Genomic DNA, 14452 nt, shown 5'->3' on the forward strand with positions numbered 1-14452 from the left:
GCTGTTTCGCAGTTTCCTACTATCCAGCTTCCTTTGATCTGCGCGTCACCCTGACATGACGTCACCTTTACATGACATCAGGGTGACGTCATGTCCACTGCACAACTTCGAACCTCCGGGGGCCGGCAAGGGACATTTTACAATGACCCTGATAATGAACAAATTCCTTGAGGAAATACTTCTAAAAAAGTCTTACAGTTTTCACCAAAATATTTTATTGGTAGCCTAATAGTTTTTCCATTAAAAAAAATAAATAAATTAGGCTACTTTTTTTCTTTTTTTAAATCACTCTCGCTTCTCGAGTTGAAATAGGCTAGATGCAATGTTTTGGTGTTATTTTCAAAATCATAAACAAAGTTCATTCATTCATTATTTTGATTTATAATTATGAAATTCCGCTAAAAATGTTTGTGGTAAACAAACTACAAACTCTTTTGAAGATGACTGACAGATATTCAATAACCCTCCACTAATATCAAATAACTGATGCTCTATCATCATATAATAGTGATTTATTTTGGAAAATAAAGTGCTGATTATTCCAAACCAAAAACATGCAAGAAAAGTTGTGTATGAATGACCATTTCAAAGGCACGTGTCTGTGAAAAATGTGGATAAAGATAAGGCTTCTTCTTCTTTATTTTTTTTTTTATTAATCCCATAGACTGTATATAAAAGAGACTAATACGCAAACGTATCCCCAGCTAATATGTGTGAGCTGCATTGAGGCTGCGCAGCTCGGCGCTCCTGAAGTTACCCGTGTGTGCCCTGCTGGAGTCGGTCCAACTCAACACAGTAGTGTAGTAAAGCCGAGCTAGCCAACCTGCACCTGGGCTAACCAGGTAGTACTGACAATGAGAGATATTTTGCAAGCGCCGAATGACAATTAAGTGGCCGGAATATAAATATCAACACGTAAGTGATTCAAAATAACTTCACTGTTTGACTAAAGGTTTGCTATAGCTAAATGTTAGCTAGCACTCGCTAACGTTAGCTAAACAGAACCAGCATGAGACGTATAAGAGGTTTCCAACCAGCCTGCACCTGACCTGTAACATTTGAACGTGTAATTGTTGCACTGGTGGGTCAGACCCACGGAGCTTTGCAGCTCAGTTTATTGTCTTTATTCGATGTGTTGCTAACCAGAAAGGTTGACACGACCGTTAGCTAACCCCAGACATGTTAGCTAGCTATACCGTGAGCCAACAACAACAACACCACTGACCGAATGCTTATCAAATCGATGCAAATCCTCTCTCTTTCCAAGTACAGTATTTATATCAGTTATTGTTGTATGTGTTGCCTTTGTATCGATAACTTAGAGGGAGCAAATAGCATGTCTCCTTATATGTTCGTACTTTTGCAGACAAGGCCATCCAAATGGTGATCATGTCAGGCACAGCCACTGTGCTGCAGCAGTTTGTCAGTGGGCTCAAGAGTCGAAATGAAGACACCAGAGCAAAGTCTGCCAAAGAGCTGCAGCACTATGTGACTACAGAGCTGAGAGAGGTAAGGACAAGCGCTACCGTGGATGTCACTACTGAAACTAGTCATGAAGCTATCATTACACACACTGCATACGAAGTGAGTGCTGTTGCCATTTGCCACAAAAGTTGTGGATTGACTGCTTACACACACATGATCTCAGGAGGAAACATGAACACTTGTGATTTTTCTTTTTTACTCAAGATCAAATTGATCTGGTGTAGTCACCAATTTGACCCCCCTCCCCTTTATGGTTTTTGTGATACTGAGTTTGTGCTTCCCACAGCTTAGCCAAGATGAAGCCACTACCTTCTACGATGAGTTAAACCATCACATATTTGAACTGGTATCCAGTTCAGATGTGAATGAGAAGAAAGGAGGCATTCTCGCAATTGGTGAGTCATAAACACAGAGAAGCCCATTTTTAACATCCACTATAAGTGTGAAATTAGCTTGATAATGATAAAGATAATGGTGTACACAATAAACAGTATATAACGGACTTGATTTGTTCCAGTGAGCCTGATTGGAGTCGAGGGAGGCAATGCCACGAGGATCAGCCGCTTTGCCAACTACCTGCGCAACCTGCTCCCCTCCAGCGACCCAGTGGTCATGGAGATGGCCTCTAAAGCCATGGGCCACCTGTCTATGGCTGGGGACACCTTTACGGCGGAGTATGTGGAGTTTGAGGTGAAAAGGGCCCTGGAGTGGCTGGGAGCAGACAGGAATGAAGGCAGACGCCATGCAGCAGTAAGTGACTGACAGACAGGCTGTGACTGTGTTTACTGTTGAAATACCACTACTTCTCAGTGGTGTGTATGTTTGGTAGAGATGAGGGCTGATGATCATTTGACTCAAGCCTGTTCCATTGCTTCATTGTGTTTTTATTTTTACTTTGGAAAGCAGCTCTTGGCTTATTTGCGATTAGTCCAGTTTACCTTAGTTTAGGCCAGATTTTTAAATACAAGATTTTGATCTATAAAGATTTTGTATTTTTTGGGATGCCACAATCATTTGCTACAAACTTGTCTTTAGATTCCTATAATTATATATGGCAACAGCCATAGTGTACAATAATAATAATACTGTAAGTACTCTTGCTGTTTATTTACACTGCAAAGAAGAAAACCCAAAACAGTGAATTAATGATACAGGTATGACACTGAATTAACAGTTTCCTGCCTATTCCAGGTGTTGGTGTTGAGGGAGCTGGCTGTGAGCGCACCCACTTTCTTCTTCCAGCAAGTGCAGCCCTTCTTTGATAACATCTTTTACGCCGTATGGGATCCCAAGCAGGCCATCCGAGAAGGGGCTGTGTCTGCCCTGCGAGCCTGTCTCATCCTCACCACACAGAGGGAGACCAAGGAAATGCAGAAACCACAGTGGTACAAAGTAGGCACTCCAACCATGTTTTTTGCTTTGAAATAAGGTTTCTTCTTCAATATGTGTGGTACTTGCGGGGGGTCGGAGGCTGTGACTTCTCCAATAGGTAACATGTTTCTATTTTCTGTAACAGCAAACATTTGAGGAGGCAGAAAAAGGCTTTGATGAGACTTTGGCCAAAGAGAAAGGAATGAATCGTGATGACAGGGTCCATGGTGCTCTTCTCATCCTGAATGAGTTGGTCCGCATCAGCAGTATGGAAGGAGAGGTGAGTTCTGATCTCACTGTAGACCCATGCCTCATATCCAAACGCTAAACCTTCCTCTCACCGTCTTATCTCTGTGACAGCGCATGCGTGAGGAGATGGAGGAGATCACACAGCAGCAGCTAGTCCATGATAAGTACTGCAAAGAAATGATGGGATTTGGAGCCAAGCCTCGCCACATCACACCCTTCACTAGCTTCCAGTCGGTGCAGCCACAGCAGTCAAACGCCCTCCTGGGTTTACTGGGCTACAGCACGCCTCAGGGCTTCCTCAGCTTTGGAGCCACACCGGTTCCTGCCAAGAGCTCGCTGGTGGAGAGCAGATACTGCCGTGAGCTGATGGAGGAGCGCTTCGACCAGGTAGAATTTACAGCAGGGGTCTGGCTACTCATGGCACGCAACAGTTGTTTAGAAATTAATCTGTCTTCAAGTGGTTTTGTGAAAAATATAGTTTCGTGCCTTACACATCCTTTCATTTTCAACCAAGTGATAGGAAATAATATACTTATATTCAGTTTAACAATAGGTATATTACTTTTGCTTTACACGAACTACCAGGGTGACGCTGTGCTACCTACTCTTAAACACAGCGAGTATGATCATCTTGAAAAACGATAAAGTCCTCATGAACTAAAAGGAGGCCGTTATGCCTTCTACTACCACCAACAGAAAAACATCAGAACTGTTCAAGGCTGTAATTGGAAAAGAATGTGTAATTTCTTTTGTATTATCAATCAAAAACATGACACTTCTTGAATGGATTTCCAACCCGTCAGCTTTTACTTGCTGTTCAACTCACTGGTTTTTATTTCATGTCATTTCAAAATGAGGGCTAGGGCAAAGTGGTTTTAGGTGTGGAGTACATAATTATACTGAAGTTTTAAGTTAAATGTTTAGTTTTTATTTTGACTACCTATAGGTTAACTACCGGTATATGGATTACTAAATTCTAGGCTGCTTACTCAAAGTTAAAATAATCTGCACTCTGCAGGGACGAAAGGATGTAGAAGAATTTGCAAACATGAAATACTATTTCATTTTTACAATGAAAGCACAGTCGCATTTTGAAAAATGAAATGATTGCTATTGAGCGATTCTGATTCTGATATTATGTAGTTGTCAAAAAGTTTGTGCCCTTGCTGTGATGTTCACTTCACCTGCTAACCTGGATATAATGTAGTATCATATGTTTTTGTGGTTACTCAAGGTGTGTCCTGACTTGTGCCCATGTACCTGGTGCAGATTAAACATTGTAAATGGATAAATATTAAATCTATGCAAGACACTTTAACAGTAAAGAAGAATTTATGAGTAAGGCCCTTTGGATCCCACAGCAATGGGAATAGGCTTGCAAAGACATTGAAGCACCAGAGAAAAGTCAACACAGCTTTTCATTATGTCCTTTGTCCAGGTGTGTCGATGGGTGCTGAAATACAAGGCCAGTAAGAACCCTCTGATTCAGATGACCATCCTCAACCTGCTGCCTCGCCTGGCTGCTTTCCAGCCCCATACCTTTACAGGTGGGACTAATTCATGTTTGAGTGTCGTCCAAGATCCAGCAGAATCATCTTTGATACATTAACTGGCAGACTTGCATTCTTCCCATCAATGTATCCGCCGCTTATGGGAAAGAATTGTGAGGGGATCACGAGCTTACTTTGTGGTCTCCTATGTCCTTATGTCAGCAGGGATTTGCTGTAATAAATTGCTTGTAACTTGTCCCGCTTAGTTGATGTATGTGTTCTCCACAAAGCCCTACACGTGTGCTTAATCATTTGCTTTGTGTCTGTTCCATCCACCGTGCAGACCAATACCTGTCAGACACTATGGGCTACCTGCTGGGCTGTTTGAAGAAGGAAAAAGAGAGGACGGCAGCGTTCCAGGCTCTGGGGCTGCTGGTTGTGGCCGTCAGGGCAGAAATTCAGCCATATCTTTCCAAGATCCTCGAGATCATCAAGGCCGCTCTACCGCCAAAGGACTTTGCACACAAGTCAGTGAATGAAAATATGATGTATAGACACTGTTACTTATTGTTTTGTGTACAGTATGTTTTCATATTCATAAATTGATGTGTTGGATCAGACTTTTATGCTTCTGTGCTGGAGACAGCCGGAGCCAGAGGCTTATTGCTTTGGTACAAATGTTCACCTCGAGCTGAGGATGAACTGATTACATTTTGTTGGCGTAATGGCGACCTCACAAAACTCAGGTTCTGGTCTTGTGAATACAATGTCTCAGATTCTTAAAGGGAGCCTCAGCCCCTACAAATTCAGCACAAATCTTCATTTGGACTTGAGGGAGAGCTGATGAGATTTTGTTCAAAGATGTAACACATTTCAGCCCAGACTGAAGACTCACACAGCGATTATGACAAACTTTCACACAAATGGTTTGTATCTTATGACTTTGGATTAGAAGGGATGTGATCTGAAACTAGCTTCAGCGGTGGTGATTCTGGCTAGTTTATTATCTCTTTGCATTTTACTTCCAAGCTGTGTCACTACTTTCTAGGGATGTGAATCTTTGGGTGTCTCACAAATCGATTCGATTACGATTCTTAGGGTCACGATTCGATTCAAAATCGATTCTCATATGCACATGCTCATAATGTATTGTGTATCACCTGTAACAATGGCACTGCTGGAAAAAAAAAGAAAAGAAAAAAGGGACGGTGCTCTGCTCTCACGCCAGTTCACCTGCAGCTCTATAGAGGAGCTGTCGGAGAAGCTGCTCCTGTTGTTCCTCTCTCTTCAGCCTGGTGTTTGGCTGCACTTTGTATGAAAAGCGTTCAAAATGTGAAGATCTAACCTCATCTGAGCACCGTCAGCTGATCCAGAGCACGGTGGATGTGGCTGCTCAGCTGTTACGCGTACAGCAAAAAAAACAAAACATCAATCGTCATCTCAATCAACGATAGAGGGTCGGGTTGCTGATGGGCACAAGCCTAGTCACAGACATTCAATAGAGCATTTTAATCTTTTCAGTTAACGTTATTAACGAGCGCCATGGCATGCTGCAGCGCTGTGTATGGAAGTCAGTGAGGGCACGAAGAGAGACGGAGGAAACATGAATAAAAAATCGATTTTTGAAGATTATGAATCGATCCAGAATCATAGAGGATAAGAATCGCGATTCTTACTTTTATCGAATTTATCGAAGAATCGTTCTGTTCTATGATTTTTCTTGCGTTGGTTGAGACACTCCTTAATCACCTTGGGCTAATTTCATTCTGACTCTGCTAAAAAAAATTAGAAAAAGCCACATTTAATATTTATGTTAACATCTGCTCTGTTCAGCACCTGTTAAAAAAATCATTTTGAGAAACTGTCCATGAAGTGAATGGTCACTCATCACTACATGCATTTCCCCCCCTTTTTTCCATGTGTGTAGGAGGCAGAAGACCATGCAGGTGGATGCCACAGTGTTCACCTGTATCAGCATGCTTTCCAGAGCCATGGGTCCCAGCATCCAGCCAGACATCAAAGAGCTGCTGGAGCCTATGCTGGCTGTGGGCCTCAGGTAAGACAGAATGAACTCACTAGAATGCTAAATAATTAAACTAAACAAGGTTTTACCACCGCCTTATGGACTTCCAGGCTGAGTTTATACATGTTGCAAGGTTTAAATCCATAATTTCAATCATATGTGTGTATGTATTTTACTTAGCTTTATATTTAACTTGGTGGTTAAACACACAACAATGCATTTCCTTGTGTTCATGTAAAGAGGACAACAACGCTGAAACTGGCTTGTTTGCCTGCTTTGTCCTCCTCATCTAGTCCGGCTCTGACGGCTGTGCTGTATGATCTGAGCCGCCAAATCCCGCAGTTGAAGAAGGACATTCAGGACGGTCTTTTGAAGATGCTCTCCCTCGTGTTAATGCACAAGCCGCTACGTCATCCTGGCATGCCCAAAGGCCTGGCTCACCAGCTGGCCTCACCAAGCCTCACAAACATCCCAGAGGCAAGCGACGTTGGCAGCATCACACTGGCCCTGCGCACACTGGGAAGCTTTGAATTTGAGGGTAAGAACCTAGAAAATGGCAACGTTTCTCAGAAATAATGGGCTTAAATCAGGACTCTGTTCTTGTTATTTTATTCTTAAGAACTAACAATGTAAAACCCAAAAGAATGAAAAGCATACAAGACTCCCAATGTGGCTCTAATTCTGCAGACTTTATTGATTAATCTCAATTTTTCATTCATGTGATGAAAATTTGCTTCTGTCAGGAGAGGAAAGTGTCAATTTTTCAAGCCTGGGTAGTGCCATTTCATACTGAGGAAATCATACAGAGATAACTGGTCGAGTTACGAGATGTGTTGTTGCTTGCACATTGCAAATCCAGTGGTGCCTAAGAGAAATGTTGGGTTTTTAAATTAAATCATAAGATTGAAGTCACACTGAGGGTAAAGAAAACACAACACAGCACTGTAGAAATTGAGCAGTAGCCTGAATGGGTGTGTCCAGCTATTCTCTTGACTAAACTCCAAGGACTTTAAACCGCTAAACCAAAATCTTGCTCACTGTAAATAGTAGGATTAAGTTTTGCTCTTGTCTTTTTATTTTGAGCAAATTCATTGAGTTATTGTTGCATATTCTCTGGTGAATACTGGTATTGGAGAAGATTAAGTTTTCAGTTTCTGTTCACTGCAGCGGCTTTAAACAAGATATATGATATATTTGTTGTCACGTAAGATGACTGGGTAAATCGTTTTCCAGTAGTCCACTGTATATACAGCACCCTGTGGTGAAACAGTTACTTCTCAAATTGCAATAAAAAATGCAAAATGCATGAATGCAATAACTAATCTTGACTTGTTTTGGTTATCTTCATTACTGTCCTAACTTGTTAAAATAGTAGTTCTAATGTCAAATCCTATGTAAAGTGACACAAGATCCAAACTTGTTTTGTGTTTGACCAGGACACTCCCTCACCCAGTTTGTGCGCCACTGTGCCGACCACTTCCTGAATAGTGAACACAAAGAAATCCGGATGGAGGCAGCCCGGACCTGCTCACGCCTTCTCACCCCCTCCATCCACCTGATCAATGGTCACGTTGTCAGCCAGACAGCTGTGCAAGTTGTTGCAGATGTGCTGAGCAAGCTGCTAGTTGTTGGAATCACTGACCCAGGTAACAAATGAAAGCAAACCATGGCCGTCTTAGTCCTTAGCCCTACTGTTGGACCTGGGTTCAAATCTCTTTTTCTCTCTTTCACTGTAGTTATGATAAAGGCAGAATGAATAAAAAAAATAACTTAACAGCTTAAATGACCCATGATGATAAAGGTAATCAGAGAGAGTCTAATTATTTTCTCCCTGTTGTTCCCTGCAGATCCAGACATTCGATACTGTGTGCTGGCATCTCTTGACGAGCGCTTTGATGCTCACCTCGCCCAGGCCGAGAACTTGCAGGCGCTGTTTGTTGCGCTGAACGATGAGGTGTTTGAGATAAGAGAGCTGGCCATCTGCACAATAGGACGCCTCAGTAGCATGAACCCTGCTTTTGTCATGCCGTTCCTGCGCAAGATGCTCATCCAGGTAGGCGAGCCACAACAAGTGGTTTAAAGGTTTGTTCTGATGAAGCACCTATATGGATTTTGTGAATACAGTAAAATTAAGTTTGATTTATGACTGTTTAACTGAAAACAAACTCATCTCGCCCTGTCTGCTTATTGGATTTAGTTTTTTTCTGACAGAAAAGTTGTTAAACAGCAACAGTATAGCTAAGAAAGTATTAACTAATTCAGGTCAGTTTCACAGTCGGTCCGGTCAAGTTTCATGTGGGCATGGTAATGTGCCTTCCTTGGCTACAAATATAATACCATCTGAGCAATTTGAAATATCAGCACTTAAGTCTGTCAATTAAAAACCAATTTGAAACGGAGGATTTGTAACCTGCCTACAAGGGATTTTTGACGAGTTCAAATCATTAGAATATCCCAAGACATAAGAGATCAAATGAAAATGGCTTCCATTTTGGTTTTTGTATTTCTGCAAATGGAGAATATGTTAGATATTTTTACTGGCAATACAAATTTCCTGGGTTTGGGGAAATCACTTTTCTGTTGTTTCAGTTAGATACCTGCAGAGGGCAGAATAGGCCATGGTATTATGCACACGTTTAAATGTCCAAAGCATCCATCAGGTGCATGGTTTTTCCTCGGGATGGCTCAGTGACTTAAAACACAGAGACAATCCCTGTAACACCATTATGGACATTATGATTTTCACCTTAACTTCATTTACTCAGCTGTGTTTCGAATTTTGTCACAGATCTTAACAGAGTTGGAGCACAGTGGTGTTGGCAGGAACAAAGAGCAAAGTGCTCGTATGCTGGGCCATCTGGTGTCCAACGCCCCTCGCCTCATACGGCCGTATATGGAGCCCATCCTCAAGGTACAACTCTCAATGTGTATTCAGTATACTTTCCCAGAACCAGGAAAAGCTTAAGTTCATTACAACCTAATTTCCTCCAGCTCCTCATACATATCATCCCTCTGATTTACTTTAACCTTTTTATTTTTAACAGGCTCTTATCCTCAAGCTGAAAGACCCAGACCCCAACCCTGGAGTGGTCATTAGCGTGCTTGCAACTATTGGCGAGTTGGCTCAGGTAAGACTGGAATGACTGACACAATTTTCCTACATGTTTCACATTGATTTTACAGCTGTTGTGGATTGAAACTGAACAAAGTATATTTCCAGATAATATAATCCAATTACATCATTTGAGTCTTGTGTAGCAACAGCTTTAATGCAAACAATCTGAGCTTGTCATCTGAATGTTGAGGTTAGAGCCCGACCCATGGATGTGTGCCTTGCTCCACCCTCTCCAGGTTGAACCATCTTCCTCACAGAGGCGTCAGGAAAGTACAGTTAATCGCAGGCAGGCCCTACAGTTGAGAGAGAGTTCAGGAGATGCTCGGGTAGACCAAGTGTTGACAGTTGACTCAGTGCAGGACGAGGCAGAAGTCCAGCTGCTGAAGAGCCAACAAACGAAGACACAGAAACATGTAGGAAATATAGACGAAGGACATTAAATACAATATTAACTTGTCTCTTTGTGATGAAAGATGTGCAGCAACAGAGAGACCCTTGTGTAAAATTCTTTAGTGAGTGCCAATATCAAAAAAGACAATGTGGTAAATATTGCAGGCAACAAAACATCCTTCTACCCTGACAGGTCTGACCGAGGAATAGTAACAAAAATGAAGGCAGCAGGAATTTTCCAAAGTGAAAACAAAATCCTGCCTTTAGAATAATTTGATAAATGCTTTAAAGACAAAATAATTCCACATAAAGGATTATAGGGTGATAAGGTCACATTAAACAGGATCAATTGTCATATTAATGTAAAATTGTTTTAGATTTTTAGAAGATCCTGTTGACAGGAAATTGGAAAGAGTATGTGATTTCCACAGCTTTGATTGGTTCTGTGCCTTCTCTGTCAGGTGAGTGGCCTTGAGATGAGGAAGTGGATGGATGAACTTTTTCCAATCATCATGGACATGCTGCAAGACTCCTCCTCATTGGCCAAGCGACAGGTATGTGGAGAAAATGAAAGTCGGCTTCATCTGGTTCTAATGTCGTTGTTTTTTTGTTTTGTTTTTTACTCACCCCATCCTCAGCACAACTCCAGGCTCTGAAAATATTTACTGCTTGGGTACTGTAAATACATATCTACTTTAGTAAACACAGCAGGATATCATTTGAAGTTAGTCAGAAAACATTTTGAGAACATTGTGCTTCTGGTTTTTCCCAATTTAAACAGTTATGTGCCAGAACTTAACAAAAGAAAGGCTCCTTCAAAAGTATTACTGTATTACTTTATTACCTCTGCAGTGTTACAATGGCAGATGAACAAGGGACTTAAAACTAATTTTGAAAAGGTTCTCAGTGACAGGCAAATGGGATTAATGCTTTCACTTTTATCTACACTTGTAATACAATAAATGAAACATAAACATTAAATGAAACATAAAAATGTTATAAAATCCAAATACAGCTACTTTTGTTTCTAAATGTTCTTTGGCTTTATTAAAAGAGTTGATTCTAAATCTTATGACTCATATTTCTTTATCACTGGCTTTGATCTGAGAGTGTCTTCCTCTGACTTTCCACCAGGTGGCGTTGTGGACACTGGGCCAGCAGGTGGCCAGTACTGGCTATGTGGTGGAGCCTTACCGCAAGTACCCTTCCCTTCTGGAGGTGCTGCTCAACTTCCTCAAGACGGAACAAAACCAGGGCATCAGGAGAGAGGTATGCATGGAACCCAACTCATACTGACTCAGTATGAGGCCAGAAACTTTTACCTGTCAACATCCTCCAAACACATAGATGTCTGTTTAGATGTGTTGACTTTGACCAGTGAGGTATAATCACATGAATACGTACGGGAATGAGCCCATACACATTTTCCATATTTATCCGAAGCTATGTGGAGCTTTTTCCAAAGTCTTGAGCTGTGATGTAAGTGATAATTGTCATAATTTCTCCTCTCGCCTGTTACATTATGCGAGGCTCAGAGTGACTTGTCAGTGTGGTGTATGACACAAGGACATTGGCTCTGGCAACTTGCACTTTGTCTCTACTATTGAACTGATCTGAGGTCCTGTACGGCCAATTATCCAATGGTAGTAATGAGCCCACTGCAGGTTGACTGTTTATTTGGTGTCACAGCCTCCAGCATCACTTTAAACTGAATTTATTACCGAAGAAATATTCCACACAATCTGTCTTTTAAGCATTGAATACTTGCCACCCATTGGCCTGAAAGATGGCCCTGCTTACTGCTTACTCAGGTCAGCCTGGAATTACACCACTATCAATTTCAGACTGCGTCGCAGAAAGAAATATCATAACATTCAGAGACACTGCTCACACCACTCATGCAACACCTCTGTTGTGGATGTTTATTGTGAAGCAAATGATCCTAAGTTTGCTAAAAAGCAGATAAATATGCTGCTTCAACAGTGTCAGAGCTGTGAGAAGACACTGCCAACCATGAAAAAACAAAAAAGAATAATTTATCGTTTTAAAAAATGATAATAACTTTATTTGTATGGCACCTTTCATAAACAAAGTGCAGCTAGAAGTGCTTTACATTTGAAGCAATGAAACAAAAACAAGCAAATAGAGTCGGAACAAAAAAATTCAACAGTAATCATAAAAATATGCTAAGATTAAAACAAAGCAAAATTAAAAAGATACATGAGAAACATGTTTAATTGATACAACACAAAATATAAATTGGTTAAGTAAATGCCCTTTGGTAGAGGTTTCCTGGTTGATGCACATGGACAGGTCACCCCTGACTACTTCTTCACATTCACACTGGAATAGTCTTGATATTTTATCGAAGACTATTCCAGTGTGAGGGCTGACCTTTTCTTCACCTTGTTCTCAGCCATGTCTGTGTCTGTATTAGGGATAGGTACCGAATTTGGTACTTTTATTACTAAGTACCGAATTCCCACCAAAGTACCGAGTATTGTCTCCTCTTGTCAATACGTGAATATTCTCTGGTTCTCATCAAAGTCCGCACCTTGCAGAATTTCCTCTGCGCCTCAGTTTCATGTGTTGAGTTTCACACAGAACTTTCTGATGGCTGTAGGAGTCTCTCCATGTTTCTCCTTCTGCCACAGTAAAGAGGGAACATTTACATTTTTTCAGACAGGTATTGATTCCCAGGTCCCAAGTATCGGTACCGTATTGATTCAAATGTGACAGGTACCTGTCCGTAGTCTGTATGTGTGTAGCTAGCTACCTTGTAGTCAAGTGAAAGAGTCTGGTTTATATTTCTAACACTATGTGCTGTGTGTCTTCAACAGGCTATTCGTGTTCTGGGTCTTCTTGGTGCTCTGGACCCCTACAAGCACAAGGTGAACATCGGGATGATTGACCAGTCACGAGACGCCTCTGCTGTCTCTCTCTCCGAATCCAAATCCAGTCAGGACTCAGGTAGGATTGTGATCACCAGTGCTAATCAGTATTACTGAGATTGTGGCTTTGCTTGGTTACTAAGTGTCAAACTACTAAGAATTAGTTTCATTTGCTCCTCTGAGTTGTAAATAGTTTGTATGTAGAGAACATGGTATGATCATGGCCTTGGATAACTGACATTCACCATAATGGATTTTGTTTTATAAATATAAACACTTATACGTGCACATGTGGTGTCAGGAAGCCTCCAGACAGTAACACACTTCTTAAAGACGGATTGAGTAACTTAATGGAACAAACAACTTCCGTCTTAAAGGTCACAAAATGTATGAAGTGGCAGTTGCCATTTTAGAAGATTTATAAAATGGAAATATCATTCAGAAAAAAGCATCGAAGCTGTTAAACCAGACACTTGCAATTGCTCATAATTCACTACATCAATTTTTCTGCAACAATTGGACTGATAATGTACTACCTAAAGATTTCTTCTTTTCATAAATCACTTAGTGAGACAGTGCAGCTAATGTTCTCAGGATAGATGGTCACAGAGTTTAACATTTAGCTGAAGTAGCAGCTGCTCATAATTGTGGAGAATCAAGGTGAGACATCAGGCCATTTGTACAGGCACGATCTCTCCAGGCTGCGTATTGAAGCATGAAATACAAGTTACAAGTCAGTTCTGGGGAAAGAGCTGAGAAAACGCAGCTTTGAAATCTTGACTGCAGTTTTTCTTTGTGCAGAAACTGATCATTGAAGAGAGGAACTGAATACATCCTAAATTATTTGACTTGTTGAATCTGGCTCACACAAACTATTGAAGTCCTCTCTGGCCAAAAATACTTATCGTTTACACTTTGGAAGAGAAGTGATACGTCTGTGCTCAGAATATTTGAGTCAGCTGCAGCTATGACTTTGGGTGTGTGATTTATAGCAATCTTTATTGTTTGGATCTAATCTTTAAAAACTAAATCTTAATTAGGCTAATGAATCAGCTGTTATGTTTTCCTGCCCCAAATTATTGATCCTAAATTAGCCTTTGAAAGTGCACTGTCACTCAAACTATTGTAGAGATATTAATTCAAAGTGAGCAAATTCAGACTGAAAATCCGCTGTTTTATTGACATTGAACATGATCACTGTTTTTGTTTGAGATATTGATTACCAATGGAGTCTTTACCGTCACGTAAATGTAGCTGAATCATTCTGCCCCCTGTTGCTGTCAGACTTTGTTTTGCTGAAATGTTTGTTTCACAAACCATCAGAACAAAGGATGGCATTTATGTGACAAGAGGAACACTTGAGTTTTTTTCTGTTTTAATTTGGCAGCGTCAGTATGGAAAGATACATTTGCGTCCAACTACTGTCATTACTTAGTGA

The 14452-nt window shown here is 41.0% G+C and overlaps 1 protein-coding gene across 2 annotated transcripts in view; it reads left to right on the forward strand.

Annotated features, from left to right (window-relative positions):
• The first annotated feature begins 748 nt into the window (after positions 1-748).
• mtor (mechanistic target of rapamycin kinase) overlaps positions 749-14452 on the forward strand; it is an 84015-nt gene continuing 70311 nt past the window's right edge. The window contains exons 1-19 of one of the 2 annotated variants that reach the window (XM_085781258.1): positions 767-915; positions 1367-1509; positions 1772-1880; positions 2003-2235; positions 2677-2877; positions 3002-3136; positions 3217-3492; positions 4544-4652; positions 4939-5122; positions 6523-6651; positions 6912-7156; positions 8055-8264; positions 8466-8671; positions 9407-9529; positions 9663-9746; positions 9970-10146; positions 10585-10677; positions 11258-11392; positions 12964-13093. In XM_085781258.1, coding sequence (XP_085637384.1) covers positions 1381-1509; positions 1772-1880; positions 2003-2235; positions 2677-2877; positions 3002-3136; positions 3217-3492; positions 4544-4652; positions 4939-5122; positions 6523-6651; positions 6912-7156; positions 8055-8264; positions 8466-8671; positions 9407-9529; positions 9663-9746; positions 9970-10146; positions 10585-10677; positions 11258-11392; positions 12964-13093 — 2908 coding nt within the window. In that variant the 5' untranslated portion in view covers positions 767-915; positions 1367-1380. Of the gene's footprint in view, positions 916-1366; positions 1510-1771; positions 1881-2002; positions 2236-2676; positions 2878-3001; positions 3137-3216; positions 3493-4543; positions 4653-4938; positions 5123-6522; positions 6652-6911; positions 7157-8054; positions 8265-8465; positions 8672-9406; positions 9530-9662; positions 9747-9969; positions 10147-10584; positions 10678-11257; positions 11393-12963; positions 13094-14452 lie in introns of both variants that reach the window. The other variant, XM_085781259.1, reaches the window with a different exon arrangement.

The sequence above is a fragment of the Trachurus japonicus genome, chromosome 7 (genome assembly GCF_045865225.1).
Source record: "Trachurus japonicus isolate A0001 chromosome 7, Traja_1.0".
In the NCBI taxonomy this organism is placed as follows: domain Eukaryota; kingdom Metazoa; phylum Chordata; class Actinopteri; order Carangiformes; family Carangidae; genus Trachurus; species Trachurus japonicus.